At 46.3% G+C, this 20,789-nt stretch overlaps 1 protein-coding gene across 2 annotated transcripts; it reads right to left on the bottom strand.

The window, feature by feature from the left end:
- Nucleotides 1–2,319: 2,319 nt before the first annotated feature.
- Nucleotides 2,320–12,930, bottom strand: LOC125715910 (elongation of very long chain fatty acids protein 6-like). 2 transcript variants are annotated; one of them, XM_048987967.1, is made up of 5 exons: nt 12,435–12,930; nt 12,039–12,172; nt 10,038–10,169; nt 6,083–6,234; nt 2,320–5,609 (listed from the first exon to the last, which is right to left on the bottom strand). In XM_048987967.1, exons 1-5 carry the CDS (start codon nt 12,435–12,437, stop codon nt 5,182–5,184), a joined length of 849 nt encoding a protein of 282 aa, XP_048843924.1. In that variant the 5' UTR covers nt 12,438–12,930; the 3' UTR covers nt 2,320–5,181. The 2 variants fall into 2 exon arrangements, with proteins under 2 accessions (XP_048843924.1, XP_048843925.1); XM_048987968.1 differs by having other exon boundaries at nt 12,323–12,439.
- Nucleotides 12,931–20,789: the final 7,859 nt, after the last annotated feature.

Below are 20,789 nucleotides of genomic sequence, written 5' to 3'. Positions count from 1 at the left end.
AGTATGGGGGCCATCAAAATTTATCATAGGGGACCCCCCCTCCCCTTTCTCTCCCCTGGCCTGACACTTAACAAAAATTGCTGTGGGGCCGTGGAGGAAGTCAGGGGGCAAATTTTAATCCCAGTGCAGCGCAGTGTGTAGGCAGCATTAATGCTAGAAACCAGGCAAAAATGGAAACCAGAGGAAATTCCAGAGGCCACTGTAGAGACACGTGTAATAAACACGTAGGACGGTGAACATCCACGGAGCAGCTCCTTCACAACGGGCTCTTCACTTTGTTTACTCTTATCTGATTTTTTTCCATGTTTCTCAGACACATACATGCATTTTGACTATGAGGGGCTTTTCTGAAGCCTATAGGAAGTGGATCGGACATCACTACCCTCACTCTTCTATATGTGACATCAAAGTAGAGTTTTTTGGTCGCAGCAGGAGTTGCAAATATCTTCCTTAAATGGACCGCTAGTTGTAATGTGCTGAGAAAGTGGCTGAAAGTGGGGCTTCCAGCTACTGGATGCGTCCATCCATCTATCCCTCCACACACCCATTTTCTAATCCCACTTGTCCCATGCAGGATGTAGGGTCCAACATAACTTACCTTTATTGGATGTGTGACTTCATCCCGCGCAGCAGTGGGTACTTCACCAGGTTTTCAGCACCTCGTTCCTTTATCCTTTTTATTTCAGCCAGTTGTGATTAATTAACATTTATTTAGCAAATTCTTTGATCCAGAACAACGGAGGAAATAGGGTCAATTGGTCCCTGGAGCCTTGTTCAAGGACCCAACAGTGATAGTGCTCTGACTACTAAAAAAGCCGCTTGAAGATGGATGAACGGGCCTTAAATAGTGCAGCTGCAATCTAGCGAAGAAGCATTTAAACGATGCAACTCTACCGCCGCCTGCCGAACGGACATCTAGATAGACGCTATGATTTTGAATGAATATTTTCCTTACAGTTTGCTGCCCTCTAGTGGAATACTACATTACTACGTGCTAGAGACGTCCGGCATTGAAAGTCAAAGCTTGGCCAAATAGTTACTTTTTGTCTCAGTTTGATACCTGTCTCATCTTAAATATTTAAATAATTTTATGTCAAGGTGCTAACAATACCTAGAGTGATTTAAATCATCCTAATATTTTTTTGTCAGTCTTAAGGCCAAAAAGACAGCGGACTAATTCTAGCAAATGTAAAATACATACATACGTCAGACATTCAAATTATGTACAGGGACGTTTTTACATGGCCGACTAAAAACAAACCCAACATATACGCCGCTAGATTTCATGCAGCTCGGAACCCCAGTAAAAAATATCAATTGCTTTCCGCCAGGTGGTGGCAGCATTGCGATGCAGATTTATCAGGATTGACAATCCCGGATCATTCGGACAATCCGAACTGGAATCAAGGGGGCAAAAGGGGTAAGGCTTATACGCGATGCCAGTCCATCGCATGGCACACACATGCAAGAGCTTCGCTTTGGTTTAAGATTTGGAAGGACCAAATCAGCCCCAACCCCGCCCCCCTAATCACACAAGGTTATGCCACAATTTCCCTACCGTCCGTACCCAAATCTGCGCCCCTGCTCGCGTCAAGTTAATAATGTCTTCATCATTTGGAGTACTGTTGAAGAAGGTTCCTATAGACGCGAAGGTATATATTTGTTAGTTATTTGTTTGTTTTGGTCCCGTTGTCCGCTGTGTGCAAGTGAGTGTCCGTTGTCAGAAAACAAGTCAGCAACAAAGTCAGTGTAACAAATACATATGACTCACTGCATCAATTTAGCAGACATCTTTGTACAATGAAATGTATAATAGAGGGTCAGGGTCACGCTGCCCCACGAGCGAATGGAATATTAAGGGTTTTACTTAAGGGTGCAAAGGTAATTGATTACTCTGCAAGCCGGCCTACGATTTACCCCATTCCACGGAATGTTTATGTCGACCTATGAACCCTGAAACAAAAAAACCGTAGATAACTTGTACGCGCAATTATTTCTTTCTCAGCAACCAAATAAATAAATAAATGAATGAATAAAAACTACAGTATGCATTTCATTGTTTTAAATATAAGACTATGTATATATAATTTTTATTACTTGTACGTTTTAGCTTGAACTCCTTTAGACAATTACAGGCATGCTGAAAAAAAGGACAAAATGTTTAGCAGTCAGATTTAATACTTTTTATTACAGCATCCCTACCCATTAAAACGGTAAGTATGGGCTGCATTTAGGACCAAAACTGTACCAGATCTGCTTCACCTTCATGGTACAGCTACGACTGACTTTTGGTAATTAAAAAATAGCAAACAAAACACATTTTCAGTCAAGTGATGTCCTTTTATTAAAACATTTAAACACAAAGCCCTTAAACGTTTGTTTTCTTTAAAGACTGCAATATGCTACAAACCCCTACACTGTTTGTTTTTGCAGTTGCTACAGATGAACAATGAGACGCTCCCGGAGAACGAGGTGGATCAGTCACGTCACCATTAACGTCTCTGCTAAAGCTGCATCTTCTCCTATATGGCTGATGCTGTATCACACACGATCTGTGTTAATTTAAGGACGGGTTTTTGGCCGAACAACACACACACACACACACACACACACACACACACACGTGCCATCGTGGTCGTCATTGTCAACTCCGGCACAAACGAAGAACACTTCGTGGTTTAATATAAATTCGCGCCTTGCGTTTGGGATGGACTGATTGATGTTAAAAAGTAGGTTATGCTATGCAGACACGATCTGGCGCAAAGTAACGGACTCAGATCACACAGCGACATGATGCGCATATCAACATGAGACCTGCCATGTTGTTTTACGGTTTTACTCGAAAAGTTTATCCCGATGGGTATCTGATGATGCGCTCTGCGGTCATCGTCCTAACCCTGGGATAGTGACATTAGCGAGCACGAACTACACACCAGACCTCTCTGTTACTTAGGTGTGCTTATGAACTGCAGCTTACCACCGCTATGAGTATATCTGCCTCGCTACGTCTGCTGTTCTTGCGCCCACTGTCCTGTGTAGGAAGTAAAGCAACAGAACTTTTAAGAAGATAAATAAATCTTAGTTACATAGTTACATAGATAAACCAATAAAAAAACGATAGTGACGTTGTAACACAAACACAATGGAAATATTGCCGTTTCCACTATGAACTGCAGAGTGGATACAGAGTATTACACAGAGTCTATGTTTTTCATAAGAGACTGACCACTGTAATTAAGAGTTTTTTTTTTTTTTAAATTAATGAATTCATATTTGGAGCGCGAGTTTATCTGCTCCCAGTAATATTGCCTGCGTGGTCTGAGAACAAAAATCAATGACCTCAGAATCAGGCTTAAATGAAGTTACAGCAGCTTTAGTCCCCTCGGACATATCCACCATGGATCTACGACACACAACGGAACTCGGATTTGTCCATCGCCGTTTTTCAAATAACATCTTTCATTTCTTGTTCCTTATGATAATACACATTTTGTTTAAATGTATTTTGAACAAACATTGAGTTGAAAATCACCACCACCGTTATTAAAAGCTCCATTTTCCGGATGTTTTTGTGCCATAAGATCAGCTTGCCTGAGAGCCTTGCTTTGGTCTAACATAAATATAGAGCATTACCTGGTGTATAAAAGACAAAATGTTCTGCAATACTGCTTGTAAATATCGATAGGTCTTGGGCTACTTGTAATATTTCTGCAGCTGCCATGCAGTTAAGAAAATAAATAACTTCTCATTATCCAATTTTACACGATAACCGTAAAACCACACATTCCACGTATTGTGAAAACTTTCTGCTTCTCTCCAGCTAGCTGTTCGCAGATTCAGAACGCAGCCTGTTTAGCGGTATATAAAAGTGTCATTTCAAACTGGAAGGTAATTACGCGTTGGGTTTGCGTAATTAGAGATGGGTCCCTCTCAGCGGTATCAAGACTTTTCCAGGAGCCCTTGGTTGGCTGAGGGTTTCGCAATAGGAGAGTGACTAAGGATCGAGAAACAGCTAGAACGAGGAAGTCGGTTTCAGTGACATGATGTCCTTATCGTCGCTCTGGTACGGCTTGAGAGGCTGGGCTTCCACAGGGCCGGTTTGGCCAGATGCCTCAGCTGACAGCACTCACGCAGTCTCACGTCTCTTGAATGCTTTTAATGAAGCACTTTGTGTGTCGCACCAGGCTGATGGAAACAGAGATCAGGCCCTCAGCTAATACCTGTAGTTTTGCCCCCAGCACTGAGTTTTACAGCTTCCTGCCTCGAGCGAATTGGCAAAAAAAAAACCCCGACTGGATTCCTAACATGACATTAAATTGAGAGTTTCGGACAACTACATACTGACGCTCAGGGATGGTTCTGATTGCACTCTCTAACTAATGGTGTCCCTCAGTGACTCTCAGATGTTCCAGTAAGCTCCTTGTGAGGTAAGATGTTCTATCACCGGTGACACCAGTGTCACTTACGATTTCTGTGTCACGAACCTGTATTCCTCCTACCTGTGCCTGAAAGATCTCAGCTTGGTACTTGGAAAGACGTCTACTGCTTCAGCAAAGCTGAAATCCCTTGTAGGTGTTTCTGAGGTGAACCAACGCCTCGAGACTTGGTGTGGACACGTGCCAAATTCAGAGGGACAACAAGAAGGAGCCCTAAACCCAATCGAGAAGAAACTTGGTCCGACGACCGACTGCTAACATCCGGCATTCTTCCCTAATCCTGTGGCTACAAACCACAAGCAATCCCAGAATTCACCGTGAAACACATGATCCACCTTCCGCGGAATACCAGAATGAGTAATCAAAGAGACCTGGGCCGTCCGCATCTTCTCCTGGGTTTGACATGCATGTTTGTTGTCCTTTCGTTGTTTTGGAAAGAGACGTGTTCTGCCCCAAGAAAGCAACTCTGGGGAAAATCAAGAATGTTAGCGAATGTGGAGGGCAGCCCACATCGCAGCAGGTTGGTCGCGTGGTACCCTATACCAGGATTCCCCAGTCCCGGTCCTGGAGGGCCGGTCTGCATCACAGTTTGCAGGATTCCCTCCTCAGACACATCTTAAGCAAATTACCAGGTTAAGTAGATGCAGATTGGCCCTCCGGGACTGGAACTGGGGAACCCTGCCCTAAATCTTCACCCCTAAACCCCCAGCTCCTGATATCCCCCCCGCCCACCCCCAACCGGACTTTAGTCTTCTTTGCCCCCCTTACTGCCCCTGCCCTTGAGGTAGGACTTGTAAAAGAAGGAGGAGAAAAGAAGTAAGTAGCTGAGGTACATGAGGGTGGCCCACACAATGTTGTCCAGGTAGGAGGGGCACTGGTCTTCCTGCATCCAGCGGTAGACCAGGGCGCTAATGGCCAGCCCCATGACCATCTGCGCGATCTGGATGGCGGTGATGACCATGGCGAGGGGGCGAGGTACACGCACGCCGGCCGCCCGCACGGCGTAGTAACTGTACATGAAGGCGTGCACCAGGTAGTTCATGGTCATGAACCAGCCCCCACCTGCCACCTGGTCCTTGTAGGAGTACCAGGAGTAGAGCAGGACGGTGATGTGGTGGTACCAGTGCAGGAAGATGAGGCGCTGCTTTCGTAGGACGATGAACACCGTGTCACCTGCAGGGGGCAGAGAGAGCGTGGCTGTGGGGTGCCGCTCAGCAATGCACTCACAGAGGACTCACGTACGCAGTGCATGCTGCAGTGTGCCCCGTGGCTGCTGGCCCGATTCCCTGTTCTTTCCTGCAGGAGAGCTGTTCTAACAGTGACGTCCATCCTTCTGTGAGTGACTCTAGCTGGCTCAGCATCGTTCCTGTCCCCAGCGCCTCTTTATTGTCAGTGGTTATCACCCGCTTATTTTGCAGACCGGACCATCACACAGCAAGGACACTACTGAGCGCACTGACTGATTACGACACTGCATTGTAGCAGATCTGGCAGTTGTGCTAATAAAACCGTAATGTCATTCAGCTTTGATCTTGAGACACATTGACCGGGTACATTTGCTTTGCAGAGATGGGGGTTAAGTTTGTCCCTCCGCAGTCCTTTGCCAGTCCCATGCACCCCCCCCCTCCATCCTTCTGAGGACTTACCTAGCTCAGGAGCCTTGCTCACGACAAAGGCGTAGGCCCAGAACTTGCTGACCGGCGCACTGTAGAAGCCCTGGTCGCAGACGGACTGCTTGAAGCCGCTGGTGTGCAGGATGTACAGCATGTACCAGCCGGTCCGCACAGCCCCGATGATGCTGTGGAAAGAGATCGGAGGGTTACAAAGGAATGCCAGCTGATTACCTGCCGCCCGAGATTGGGGTCCATTCTAAAAACCTGCTCGTCTCTTTCTGAAGTACCAGAACCACCACATTAAATACATGTAAGATGTGTGATGTGACGTAACATGTGACCAGGAAACATAGCATAACGTTACGTAACAACATAATATAACATTGCTTCTTTTCTCCAGTGCACCCCAGTTCAGATGGACCAACTTGTTGCTTACAAACAGTTCTTCACCTTTTCTTCTTGCAATTTGTTACATTTGGTCACTCAAAGTAAAAGCACAGAAAAGCAGGGAAAGAGGACATGTCACCAGCACTGCGTCGGTGAGCTGGGATCTTTTTGCATAAACTCATGCGGGTTGGATTGCATGGAACCACACGGCGTTTTCCAGCTCGCACACCATCCCACGGTGGAGACGGCACTCCTGTCTCTGCACACGGAGCCCGGGATGCCAGTGAGCCCGTCTGACAGCCAAGCGCTCCAGAAGGTGTGTTTACTCATCTCTGAGGAGAGTCCCGGGAGCTGAAGCACTAGGTGCACAGGCAGGAAGGGCATGATGATCGCTGTCCCGACGGCCTCCCCATAACATACTCCGCTCCTGTAACACGTCCAGCTATGTGGAAAAACCGCAACACGCTCTGCGCAAACGCTTTAGTGCCTGAGTGTAAATGTGCTCATTGAGGCTGAGTTCCGGCTGGCTTATCACCGCGGCGGGGAAGCCATGAAATCCGAGACGCGGCAGTGTGGCCGCCGCTGTGTGCTGCTGGCCCGCGGTTTACTACACGTGTTCCTGACCGCACCCCTCGTGGTGTTTAGTTTCCAAGCCTTTGCGTGGCGACCTGGCAGCGTGCCGAGTGAGACACGCCATCTCTGCGTTTGCAGTGCCCGCCATAGGATCCTACCTCAACACGCTCTGCAGATTTTTCTGCAATCTGTTTGACACCCTGTCTCAACCCCCCCCTCCAGATTTAGTCAAGAAATCCTAAGAACGGGCAGCTCTTGATTGGCTTAAACAATCCGTTCCACAAACCCTTACATAAGTAGGAATTATCTCCTCCTTACCATTCAAAGACCCTTATAGTGTAAGGCTGGATTTACATGAGCGTAAGGTGACCGCCTGCATACACTTCACATTGAATAAATTAAGGCTGAAGAATTCTGAGGGATTTTCAGCTGTAATGAGGCTGGACATGAACATGATGTGTTTTTACACTGGGTGAAGTTCCTGTGTTAATGCGTTTAATACAACAAGCATCACGTCTGCTCAGAATGTGGGATTTTTACGGGGCTCTTTATGGAAGTAAAAGCTGGAAGGTGAAGAAGCAGGACAGGAATAGTGTCAGTGCCTTTGATCTTTGGCCCCGACAAAGACGTTTGAGAACGTTGCACTGCGCGTCAAACGAACTAGCGGATTTTACATCAAACCAAGCCTGAATTTCCGGACTGAATAACAGGCCTGAGTGTTACTTTGGTCAGATCAGAAGATCCAATGCTTTAGAACAGACCATAATAATGGATGACATTCAAGGTAAAAGAGGAAGAGCTGCAACAACATGGGTGGATTCAGCCGTCGAAAGCAATTAACATGCCTTTGGGAATCCTGAGGAGGACGGAGCATTCCAGAAGAACGGCATCTACATGGATACTGGGGGTCAACACCTTCTTAATGGCACCTCATTGTAATAATAGGCGTTTCACAGGTTACTGGCACAGAGTCACATATTCATTTTCAGCTTGTCGGGTGGAAGATCTGCCATCTTCGCAGAGAAGTATGAATGGGCGCAATCCATTAGAAACAGCAAGGAGCGTAACGTGGTTTCATAACCCAGACATTGTGGGTTCAAGTCCTGGGAGGGTCCCTTTCAGCTACATAGATCCTGGATCTAACACGCAGATATAAGTGTCGACAAACAGAACCCTGAAATGCAGCCCCTCCTACTTTCACTTTGATTTAAAGGTGGCAGTGTTTACATACCTCTGCAGGTAAAAAGTGGTCTGACAGAGAGTTTATACCAGGGCTTCATTCTACACCTGCTGAATAAATACCACCCTTTGTCTCTGACACTGGAGAATGCCTGTCCCCCTCCCCCCCACCTCGGCCCAGTACGCTTGTCGTGGGGTTTGCTTAACAACTTGTTGGCAGCCGGTCGACACCCCTAACAATTGGCAGCCGGGGGTGTACACTGCAGCCCACTGCATATTTGAAGAAAAAATCTGAAGCATTCCGCGTGAGAAGACGAGTTATTCCGAACACGGGAGGCTGTCCTCCAGTGCTAAAGGAGCCAGGAAATGTATGTGCTGATTAGGGAAATTCCTAAATGAACAGAGAGTGCTCACGCTCTGTCATGATGCGGGCGTCACCCCAGAGCTGCAGCGTAACTTTGCTCTGCTGCCGCTGCCATTTCGCAGGCCTGACAGCTGCGCAGTGCTGCAGGTCGTTCTGCACCTGGATCCCAGCTGAACTCTACCCATGAGGCTGATCCTGGACCAACTGACCTGACTAATGCTGATCCAGGGTCAGTGACCATCTCATCAGGCCCAGGGTGTATGTGGGGGTTTCGCTACATCAGCAGAGGCACTGTCATGCCCATCTGTCAGAATGCAGTGCTGACCTCACTGGCAATAGCAGTGCCCAAACTGGACATATCACCACTGTCTTTATGTTGTACATCTGCAGCCCTCAGTGGATCGGGCTGCGTGCAATATAGCCAGAACCTGTATGCAAGAAGGCAGTGAGCCCCTGACACAACTGGGATCTCAACAGTGTGAACGGCACGTGGGCCTCTGCCGCTACGGCAACATACTAACACCTTAACAATGTTGCTTGGCAACTGCCTAACTGGTAAAGTCACATTTATATACATTACTTAGGCATCCGCGTCGAGAGTGTTGATAAGCGAATGAAGTCTCTGGGTTGCCCTGGCAGCTGAGCCGGAATGTTCCAGACACTCGAAATCCCTCCAGCCTGGAGAGAAGCAGCCGATTCATGGATCCAGCCACCAGGCCGCGCTTCGGCCCCTGCCGATGCCACGTTCCCCTCTCTGAACGCTGAGCACACCTCTTTGCTTCGACATGGTCTGCGCTGGAGCCATGCCGTGCTGCTGATGTCACACCCACATTTGGGTCTTGCTCACACAGCCAGATGTGTTCTGACACGGGCAAGACTTACAGTCCAATCAGCAAGAGCCGGAAGGTTCCGCTGAGGATGTCAGCCGCTAACAGAATAAGACTCATTGCTGTAACGGTCATCATGCTCCGCTGATTTGCCCAGGGTTTGTCTCTCCTGGTCTTTATAATCAAACTTCATTTTTAAATACATGTTTTTAGTGCAGTTTTATGCAGCAAATGCGCATGTTTCATAACAAACTCTCAGCCAGTCCCCCCGCTGTGTTGATGTCAACTGCCGTTAGGGAAAACGAGTTGGACGGGAATTCAGGCTTCTGTTTCCAAGGTTACCTATGGAAACCTCCAGGTAACGTAACCGCAGATCACGCTGACCTCTTAGCGATGGAAATGTCATTGAGGAGTGAATACTCAGGGCTCAGCTTCACCTTATCGTTGCTTAATTGACAGGCAAGGTTTGGATGGGGCGAATAATTCTCAAAAAACATTCTTAAAAAAAGCACAAATCTTCCAGAAATAATAAGTTCAAAAGGGATGCGATTTCTGAGATCAATGTTTGCGAAACGCCCGTCCTGAAACATTTTTACAGTCTAATCTGGCACCTGAGTGACCACAGGACCTGCAGTGCATCCCTGGTGTTCACACTTACCTAAAGATGGCAAGGCTGAGCGACCACAACACCAAGGGCTTCCGTAGGTCCAACTTGGGTCTCTGCCTCATAAAGTACTGGCCCCCAAAGACGAGAGCCGCGTAGAGGCCGCAGAACACGAAGGATTTCCTCCTGCAGGGGCCACAAACACACATAAACACAAGTGCATCAGTACAGGGAGGCGGTATCAACGTTCTCCTGGAAGTCGGCTTTTGTAGATGTGCATTCACGACCAAATGTCCCGTAACTAATTTTAAATTAAAGATACTGCTATGCTACATATTATGGGATGGCACTTTATGATGCTTTTGGGACTGGCCAGCCTCAGCGGAGGGAGGAAACGGACAGTACAGATTGAAGCTCTCTGGTCTTTGTGTGTTTTTTACCCTTAATGTTTATGACATGACTCAGATCTTGGGTCCTGCAAAGCTACTAAAGTGGAGGGGAGGGGGGGGTGCTTTTTGTGAGGAGAATCAGGGAGGTGAATCTGATGTGGGCTGGGTTCATGAAACTGGGGAACATCGAGCCGCAACCCATGTGACAGAGGGAGACTGGCTGCTGGCAGGAAGACTAAAGGGGAAGGCAAGGAGAGTGAAAGTGGGCTGTTTTAGCTAGCGACCCGTGCTAATCAGCAAAAGCGATGACAGAACAGCTTCGGGCCATTAACCTGCGTAGCTGAACTGGCTGAACAGTCACCACGAGGAGTCCCCCCCCCAGACACACACCCGGTTTGTCAAGACTGATAAACTGTTCATTTGGCCGGTTCCCAGTCCAGCCCCCTTCATGTCACCCAACAAAGTGCTGCTCTTCCCGGTATCAGATCCTGTCTGTCATGCCCCACCCTGTTCCTCAAAGTACCCCCCCCCCCCACCACCACACACACAAACACACTTTTTAACACATTACTGTTTATTCCGAACTATGTGGGTCACTGGAAGCAGTAGAGAAAGACCTCAAGTGAGTAGACATGCATACACGTACGCCGCCGATATTACGTGTAATTACTGCCATGCCAACGGTGGTGGGTTCGAATCCAATACAAGCATCCACATGGACAGGTGTCCGAAAGTGTCATTATCTATTGACTTCAGCGTAGGAAGCGGCAGTTGATAAGTTCCGAAAAAAGAGACGGTTGTTCAACTCGTTGTTAAACATTTTACGGAACATGACCTGAACTTTTTTTTTTTTTTTTTTTAATTAAAAACCTTGTGTAACCCGGAAACAACGTGGCTGTAAAACAAGCCAGCGCTCCACCCGCTATTTCAAGATGCTGAAGATAAGTTCGGCGAGCAGATACTTCACAAAGGCAGTCAGTTATAGGAAAAGCACACCCAGGATGACCCTGCATAAACATTACAGAAGCGGGCTTCCCTGCGAGTTACGCACGTTTAGTTACGCTGCATTGATTTGTTTCGGATTATATTAAACCAATTCCCTGTGCCATTTAACCCGCCTAATGGTTTTGCACTGTCTAGAATGACATCTTCACCACTTTGGTGAACTTTCCGGCTCAGTTTCACAAGCTGCTATATGAAATTTCGCAAGGACAATAAAATACAATGACATTAGGAAATACTTTACAATTTAGGCTGGTTCATACTGACATTTAAAATGAAGGAGTTGTGTTGCACAATGGTTGAATGCCAGTGCTGAATCAAGTGTAAATATTTAATTAAAAAAACGCTTTAACTGAAGGGCATATATTTATTATAAAGATGTTTTCATGTGGATGATAAGCGTCGCTTTCCTTCATCCCCGTTCCAAGCACTAAGTTAACGCTGCTGCTCGATTCTCAAGGACATCCCCCGATAATCCAGGGAAATCAATGAGACACACTGGGAAAAAAATCACATGAAACATTTCAAACGGAAAAATCAGCCCACGGAAAGGTCTCGGTGGAGCGGCTGGGTCGCGGGTGACCATGACATTGCAGGTGACCGTAGTGCAGACCGTCCGGCGTGCAGACCGCCCCGCCGGTGCCCGTGCGTCCGCCGCACTCACCAGTTTTGCTGCATCCACTGGATAGCGACTCTCTCGTCAAAGTGTCGCTCGAAATCGTACTCCGTAAGGGGCAGCTGCTGCTCGGTCTCGTTCATTTTGGCAGTCGGTCTCGGTACTCTCCCGTGATCTCCTCCCTGCAATGTCCACGGTCGGGGTTAAAACAATGATGAGCAGATCACAGCATCCGAGACAGGAAAATCCAAACCCTCTAGTAAAATATCTATGAAAGCGAGTCTGCTGGCGCCTCGCTGCTGTTCCCTCAACTCCGGCCGTCACTTACACACCTCTCAGATCGCACGCCTTGCGAAACGTCCCTAAGTAGGGAAGGGACGGGATCGATGGGGGACGTGGGAGGAGGAGCTCCTGCGCTCCCGGCAAATAGGCGCCGTCATTTACCATTTTTGTTTAAGCCGACGCGATCCGCCGTAGGCGTCCGCTTCGGCTCCATCCCGATCGATGTGGAAGAATCTGCCGGTGTCCGTGCGGCGAAAACTTAAGGCCGTCCCCTCGGCTACAGTGCAGTGCCAGCAGCACACACCCAGGCAGCGATACAGTGACATGCGTATAAAACGTACGTGGTTTTAAAGAAAAAATATATATATCTTTACTAATCCCGAAACAGTACGATCTCTGCAGACCTTGGAATATAATTTGTATAATTAAAGCATTATTTCGGCACACAGGCATACGCCTACAAAATCCACATGCTTTAGGTGCATTGTAGTCAAACAAAATTTGTCCTCCTAGAATTCCTGCTGCTCATTTTATGCATGTCTGTCTCATTTTATTGAGCAGTACGAACATCTATGCAAATTAAACTAAAACCAATATACCAATAAAGCTTTTTTCCCGAACACTTTTCGTCGAAATTAAGGCTTATTTTCCCACGGTGCGATTTAGTGAAACACAGGAAATCGTGTACGTCTACATTTCGAAACTGGATGGAATTAATTTTAGCCAGAGGTACGTTTCAGGCCCAGAAAGTAAAAATCCAGTCCAAGATTTTGCTTCAACCAAGCAGCTGAGTATGGTGGATGCCTCACTACAACGGGGAAGTGCTGACTTTTTGTTTAAGAACACAAAAGGTAAAATTAAAAGAGAAGGACTTTGTGTTATAATGATGAAAACATTCCCAGGACAATGAAGTCGAGCCACTCTTATGCTGTGTACACCTATGCCCAAGTAATACATGTTTGTGGATCCTGTTTTAACGGCGCATATATGCTGTTTAATTCTAAGGATACTAACGTTTTCGCTCAGAAACGCACTCTGCACCTGTGAAAGAGTGACGACCAGAACTTCAGATTTAGCCCATTAGTCGCGGCAGCACCGGAATATTTTGAGCATAGAGGCATCTGAAGAGTTCAAATAAAGGATGGAACCGATTTCTGTCTAATAAGTGCACAAAACACGATTTCTTAAATCGTGCAGTAATTGTGGTCTTTATTCGTGCATGTTCATGCCTTCTGCGTTGCACCCCTATTGTATCATAGGCCTATATGTAATTATATGTCTTTCTGATAAAACGGAAAATATTAATAGTTTCCTTATAAAGGGATTTAAATATTTCCGTGACCTTTTCCATGGCCCCTTTCGGAACGAGGCCCTTAACCCCCAGTGTCTTCAGGAACACTGTCCTCAGTTGTACATCGCTTTGGACAAAAGTGTCTCCTAAGCAGATATAAATGTATAAGATGACGGATCAAATCGGGGCTTATTTTGCGCTTTCTGTGGTTTAATGTTTTTGGGGACACCTGGGTTCCTGCGTCTCGCTTGTCACCATTACAAAGCTGATATAAGCACAATGTAAACTTGACTCATTTGTACAGCGACTCGGATGAGACTCCCTGCAAACAGAAACCGCTGACCGGCTGCCGTGGCGCTGACCTGAATTTCCCAATTCCACAGCTGGGTGTTCATAGCCACGCAAGGCCGCTTTGAAAGCTCGGTATCTCGGCTGCGGCTATTTTTTGTACGATGTTCTGCAGTCAAAGTCAAAAGGACAAAGCTTCTCCAGTTTTACTTTAGCGAATGGAGCAGGTTCGGCCAGACCTGCCGTGGTCAGCAAACTCTGCTCCCAATTAGTCCCGAAGAGAGACGAGATTTGCGGGGTCAGCCTTACGACCGAAACCAGGCAGACGTGCACATCGACTCGGGTTTATGGGCCGTTCTTGTGTTTTTATAAGCAAACAAACATTTTGAATACAAAAACGTATAAATATCGCGCACATAGACCTATATGTAAAATGTAGCATATACAGTAAATCGCTATTTTATAGATTAATCAGAAAGTTATCAGTGTTATCAGAGAGGTTGATTTATAATTTTCCTACCACAGAAATTTCCAGCTGCTCCTAACTTCATAAAGCTCATAGTTTTCTTCCACGACTAATTTGATGCTGTTCCATGTGAATCGGGGACAAAACAAAAATTAAATCTCAAATCTCCTGATTTTACCCCTTGTCGGAGTGTTATTTTCATATCGTTTTGCTTGATAATGCTACCATCTGCTGACGTACAGTAATAGTGCAACTACCGTTACACAGGCAACGCTGAAAATCATGGAAAACAGACATGAATCACAAATTCCAGTGCAGTTTTATTTAAAAAATTCATTACACATTTTATCATAAAGACCATACTATATAGTATCCAGACGGGGCCAAATGGAATTTTCAGATCAGAAAACTACTTAGAAGCCTACTTTACATTAATCGTGTAAGTGCTAGGTCACCATCGAGCCCTGGAACAAGAGCCATAAACCTTAAGGACAAAATCAACCATTAAATACGTGTAATCAGCAAAACCGTTTTATGTGTTTTAGAAACCATTTTGAAATATGTAAAACTAATTAGTGTTACATTCATTCAATGTAATGGGTGCTATAAACCTTTGCTATTTTGATTTTTTTTTTTTTAAATCAAAAATACATTTGACCAAATCTGACATTAAAGGTCAATTATATTTCCCATTATTTACAGACATGACCCTCATTCTACTTCCAAGCCCTGACAGGCTGTACATAAACGGATTTAATAATGATCAGTCCATATAATGCATCTGTGTAGGTACAATGTCCTTTTCTTCAAAAATATAAATTGCAAATAGGAACTAAAGGAGTTTCACTTTTTACTTTAAAAATAAAAATTTTCAAAATTGATCAAACAATTAAAATTTCTAAATAGATTATTTTAGCATGTGGTGTTTTACGTTGTCAGTACAACTGCTGTCAACATACGACAAAGATGCTTGAAAAAAACACGTGAAACGAAATATCACCGAATATTCTTTTTATTTCACTTTCCGCAGCTTGATTTCACACATAAAAAACATCTTCACAGGTGGCCCCCCACTTGCTCAGGTAATTTCCTCTCTGCATCTCCTGTAGGTTAGTCTCATGACGTGCACCATGCCTGCTTGGAACTCCGTCTACATGACAACAAATTCAAAAATTCAATATTGAACACAACTTCCCTGATTTTGAACACGCCCCCTCAGAAGCTTAAATGACATCACTTCCTCTTTCGTGTGTAACTTAAAGTAGCAGCGCATTAGTTTTATAGGTCAAAAAGGTCAGTGTGATGAGGGACACAGAAAAACGATCCAATCCGAATGAAAGGAAATGTTTTTATATTGAATTCCAAAGTCTAGTGCGAATGAGGAAGCAATATTTAACATAAATGTATCGATGCCCAAATGTCCTATACAGGGTTGCGGGGGTCTGGAGCTAAGAAGGCAGGGAGCAACCTAGGGTGGGGGGCCAACCCAACAAAGGCCACACACACACACACACACACACACACACACAGGCGTGTAATTATATCTTTGTGGGGACTCTCCATTCATTTCTATGGGGAAAACTCTAATCCCAACCCTAACCCATACCCAGCCCTAACCTTGCATTCACAGATCTTTGTCCGGACTTGAAAAATTGTCCCCACAATGTTAAAATAACAGGTTTCTCTGACATTGTGGGGGACATTTGGTCCACACAAAGTAATATAAACATAATACACGCACACACGCACACACACACACACACACACACACACACACACACACACACACACACAGAATTTAGAAGAGCCAGTTAACCTGAATGTACAGTTCGTGGCGGGAACTCCTGGAGGATCTAGCCACTAACGCCGAACTGCGGTGACGTCATCACCTTCCCGGCAGTCGGAATGGTGCCCCCATGTGTTCAATGTAAATTGCCACGGAGATGTTTAGTTCGGCGAGAGTGGGGCAAAGGCAGCGTGCACTGCAGTGAGCTCAGCGACGGTCTTTGCCAGATGCTTTGCCTTTACTAAGACTGTGAGGCCAAGTTCCAAATAAAGAGCAAAGAATGTGACCGCAGCGTGTGTCTCCGCCGACATTTTCCGCTTTGTCCAATTGGCGCTGTAATATTTTCAAAGTATGTTAATAATAAACTGTGAAAGAACAGATTCATGTTTGGCAAACGCTTATTAGCAGATTGTTGTGCTATATATACCACATCAAACGGTACTCTTACCGCAGAATGCCAACCAATTACACAGCTGCACTTTTTAGCAACCTGACATGAATGAAATATGTTATTTTTTTCAGGATTTTTCCACATTTATTGCAAGGTTTATGTCATGCTTACAATTTAAATATGTGTTGCGCCATCTGGCATTTTTATCACTATTGTCTGGCAAAATCTCTATACCGAAACTTGCTTGCAGAATTTCATTAAGGCTGAAGCCCAGGGCCGTTTAGCTTGAGGCTGTTGAAGCACTGAAATACAGCCCCCTGCTGGAAACTGGAGGTGTTACAGCTACACTTCAGCTGCAGTTTAAAAATATATTCTATCTGAGAAAAGGTTGAGTATATCAAAGTGATGACGTGAGTTAAGCAATTAAGTGCAGGCGTTGGATGAAGAAAAGAGCAAATATTGAAATACCTGCAGTTGCATGCATGTGTGTCTCACGCGGGGGGGGCTATGGCGTGGGTGGGGGCTGTTTCTAACATCTTCTTGCAGAGACAAGCCACCCTGCATTTTGCATCTGGGCAATGATCCAACAACCAAACAATAGAAAAGCTGGCCCTTTCCTCCTAGCTCAGTGCTTTGCACATAATTACACGCTCGCAGTGCACTTCAGTAAGTAACTCGGTCGTGTGTTTAGCTGCGATCTTTAGGGCACTCAGGGTCTTGCTGGTCCCCATTTTCTAAGCCTGTGAATCCAAAAGTAGCAAATACCTGGGCAAAGAAAATGGGGGCGATCGTGTCTTCCTGCTCTGCACGGACTCGCGCCCCAACATCTGCGTCAGTGCCCATGTTCTGCACCATTTTCTCACTCCTCTTCCAAACGTTTCCCCACAGAGTAGCCATGATAATTATACATAACATCCAAAAGCACAAGGAAGGTCCTGCTGTGTTTATTTATGGCCTAAAAGGGCTTTACTGTAGGCCTCAAATCCTCCACGCTCATTTTTAAAATGTCAGTAACTTCATATGATATATGGAAGGAATCACAGTGGCTTTAAGTAAACAACATTTTTATTTGCAGAACCACAATCATTCATTGTTCTGTTAGTTAAATTAGTATGTTCCTTACTTAGCAGAAGCTTTTATCTAAAGCGACACATACCTGGGAAAACAGGGTCCGATTAAGGCTGGAGCAGCTGGGGGTTCGGGGCCCTGCTTAGGGGCCCGATGGTGACATCACTCTGGCGACTGCAGCTTGAGCCTGTAACCCTCCAATCACAGGTACGACTTCCTGACACGGTGAGTCACACAAATCTGACACCATGGTATGCAGGCCTGACAGTGCGAATGTCCAGATGCAGGCTATTAGTTTACTGGGTTAGTTATGTCAGCCATAGTCCAGACTCTCCTATAAATTCTGGTTCCAGTCATTGGCCAGTAGCTGGAGTACCAGTTAAAGGAAAAATCTGTTGATCCCAGTTTGCAGGGTTGAGTTCCTGAATGATCTGCTGTTATTTCTGAGGTATAAATTGGTTTAGTCAATATAAATAGTTTTAGAATTAAATAATTAGTGAGTTGTGAGGGCAACCTTAGAAAAAGGGGTGTTATCTGTTCAAATAAATAAGGTGGTTTAATTGTGCATTGTTTTATATGGGAGGATGTATTTAAGTGTTTTTTATGTCCTGAAAGAATCATTCGTCTGTATTGTGACATGTTACTCCACATGTCATACGCATGTTACTCCACATGTCATGCGCATGTTACGCCACATGTCATACGCATGTTACGCCACAGCCATGCGATGCTGTCACACCAGTAATGCATCAGCCTGGTTTCTGTGATCTTACGCTCAGCCAGTGGCAGGTGCCCTGAACCTTAAACAGGACAGTGAACACAGTGAACGAGGGGTTCGGTTTCACTTGTTGGTGGTATCCCTGGATTTGTCTTACAGTTCCCATCGTTATCATTGGCTTTGTGGTTTCGGGTGTCTGTGTCTTGGTGCTTCTTGGTTGCTGCTGTCTTGTCCTTGGTTGCTGAGCTTGTCTTGTTTTTCGATTTGCAGTGAGGACCCTCGTTTTCTGTTTGAGTCCCACTTCCAGTTCCCTGTTCCTGGTTCTGCAGTCCTCCGTGCCCGAGTTGCTTTTCCGTGCTCCTCGGTCTGAGGCAGCCCGTCCAGTCAGCAGCCCCAAAACCAGGGACAGGAGACCAAGGCATTATGGATGGATGGGGGGCCCAGTTTGGGGGGCTCTGGTTTACACTACGGCTTGCAAGGCCCAGAAGCGTTCTTTTAACCGAGTGCTCTGAGCCACCGAGCGACAGAGGAGCAGGCAGTGTTACTTTACCGTGTCGATATTTTATGTCATAACTGAAGTTATAATTTCAGGTCAGAGGATTAAGCCGCGTGAAAAAGCATCTCCAGTCTCACTGCAATGAAACGATCTGATCATAGGAACTGACAGACTTACACAGAATGAACCATGAAATGTTATTACATTCTTATTTACGTGGCAGACACTTGTTCAAAGAGACGTACAAGTGAGGGTAAGTGATCAGGGGCAGACAGCATTCCAGGAACGAATGGCGTCAAGGGCGTTGCCCAGCGGCTACTCCGCTGGGATTTGGACCCACAACCTTCCGGACAGACACAGATCCATAACTCCTGAGCTATTTTCTACGCACATGCGGGACGGGCTGCCAGAAACACATGGGGCTCCTCTTAAAAGCCTCAGACTTGCTGTACGTGCGAAAGCGGCACAGCTCTGATTTACGACTCTGCAGGTCGACTGGCCTCCAGGTAGGAGGCCGTAACAGCTGCCGGTTCAGCTTCCTGCCGGGGCCAGATGTGCCGTGTGGCTCAGATCAACAACACAGTTATGAATTCAAATTTTAATGTTTATAATCTAAATAGCCAATCAGCTGTTAATTTTATTTTTTTTAAACAACATGGCCCGTTATATATCACCTGGAATGTGTCCTATGGTTGTGGAAAGATGCACATTGAATGTGTGTCTCTGTTTTCTGTGGTGGGGGGGCGATGAGGCAGCCCAAACACTCAAAGCTTGGCCCACCCCCCTGGGCCCCTTAGAACAGTAGAATAGAGAGGAAAAGCTTCATGGGAAGTTTACTTTACCCTGTCTTGTTCTCCATGAGAAACATATACAGGTGAGGGCAGGCTTGGGGTCATGGGGGTCTGTCTCCTTACGGCCCCCAGGGAGCCGGTGGGCCTTGCTCAAGGGGCTCATGGCCAGTTACTGCTCCACTGACGCCGGGCTTGAACCAGTGACCTTGGGGCCATAGACTCAGACGCTCAGACGGCTGAGCCACACACACCCCCCCCCCGGTAATCCTTGCCCCCCCTGGTAGGAGGTCTGAAAGACAGCGTCTCCTTGTTCTGCTGACTCATTGCCAAGGGCTGCGAAATGTGACATTGTCAGAGAGTCACGTACGGCGGGGATGCGCTATATTCCCATCTGCTGTCCCGTAACCGGCGTTTGCGGTATTGGTGTTGGGGGGGGGGGGATGCGCTTCCTTTGCTGCTGTCTTCTCACAGAAGCTCTACATGGTGATTTGCAGTAATGTTTCCAATGGGAACTAATAACAGCAAAAGCAAAAAAATGTAACTAACGGGGGATAGACTGAAAATGGCACCCTGACAGATATCTGAACCTGCCCCCCCCCCCCCCCCCCCACAGAATACGCAGAGAAATCTTTTGCACGTGGACAACCTGGGCTGAGCAATCAAGGTCATGTGATGGAGGCCCCAGAACCCGGGAGCTCAGAGTGGGCTGCTGCAAATTTCAGTATCAGAAGATAATTTTGCCCAGAACATGAAGGTCACCGAAGGTTCATATTAATGAGAAAGTTAAAAAAATTATGAAATTTCTATCAGCAGGGGGAAGAAAACTGCCCAGGATTGAATCTGGAGCTCTGATGGAGACTCAAACCATCATACCATGTCTATCTGCTGCAGTCTTAGGGATACAGGTTAGGGATCTGTGTTTATATCCAGAAGGGTGTGGGTTTCAATCCTGTGGACAGCAGCATAATCATGTTTATTGGGCTCTTGAGCTGGACCAACTGCTTTGGGGGCTGTGGGTGCAGACTGACCCTGATTTGGGGGCTGTGGGTACAGACTGACCCTGATTTGGGGGTTATGGGTGCAGAACGACCCTGATTTGGGGGTTATGGGTGCAGACTGACCCTGCTTTTGGGACTGTGGGTGCAGACTGACTATGATTTGGGGGCTGTGGGTACAGACTGACCCTGATTTGAGGGCTGTGGGTGCAGACTGACCCTGATTT

Source organism: Brienomyrus brachyistius, chromosome 20 (genome assembly GCF_023856365.1).
Source record: "Brienomyrus brachyistius isolate T26 chromosome 20, BBRACH_0.4, whole genome shotgun sequence".
Lineage (NCBI taxonomy): Eukaryota > Metazoa > Chordata > Actinopteri > Osteoglossiformes > Mormyridae > Brienomyrus > Brienomyrus brachyistius.
Note: the sequence above shows the minus strand (reverse complement) of the source record. Positions and strands in the feature narration are given on the sequence as shown.

Coding starts and splice junctions, on each gene's coding strand:
- LOC125715910 (XM_048987967.1), bottom strand. Junction 10,170..12,038: donor CAGTGGATGCAGCAAAACTG/GTGAGTGCGGCG, acceptor TGGCCCCTGCAG/GAGGAAATCCTTCGTGTTCT. Junction 5,610..6,082: donor GAGCAAGGCTCCTGAGCTAG/GTAAGTCCTCAG, acceptor TGCCCCCTGCAG/GTGACACGGTGTTCATCGTC.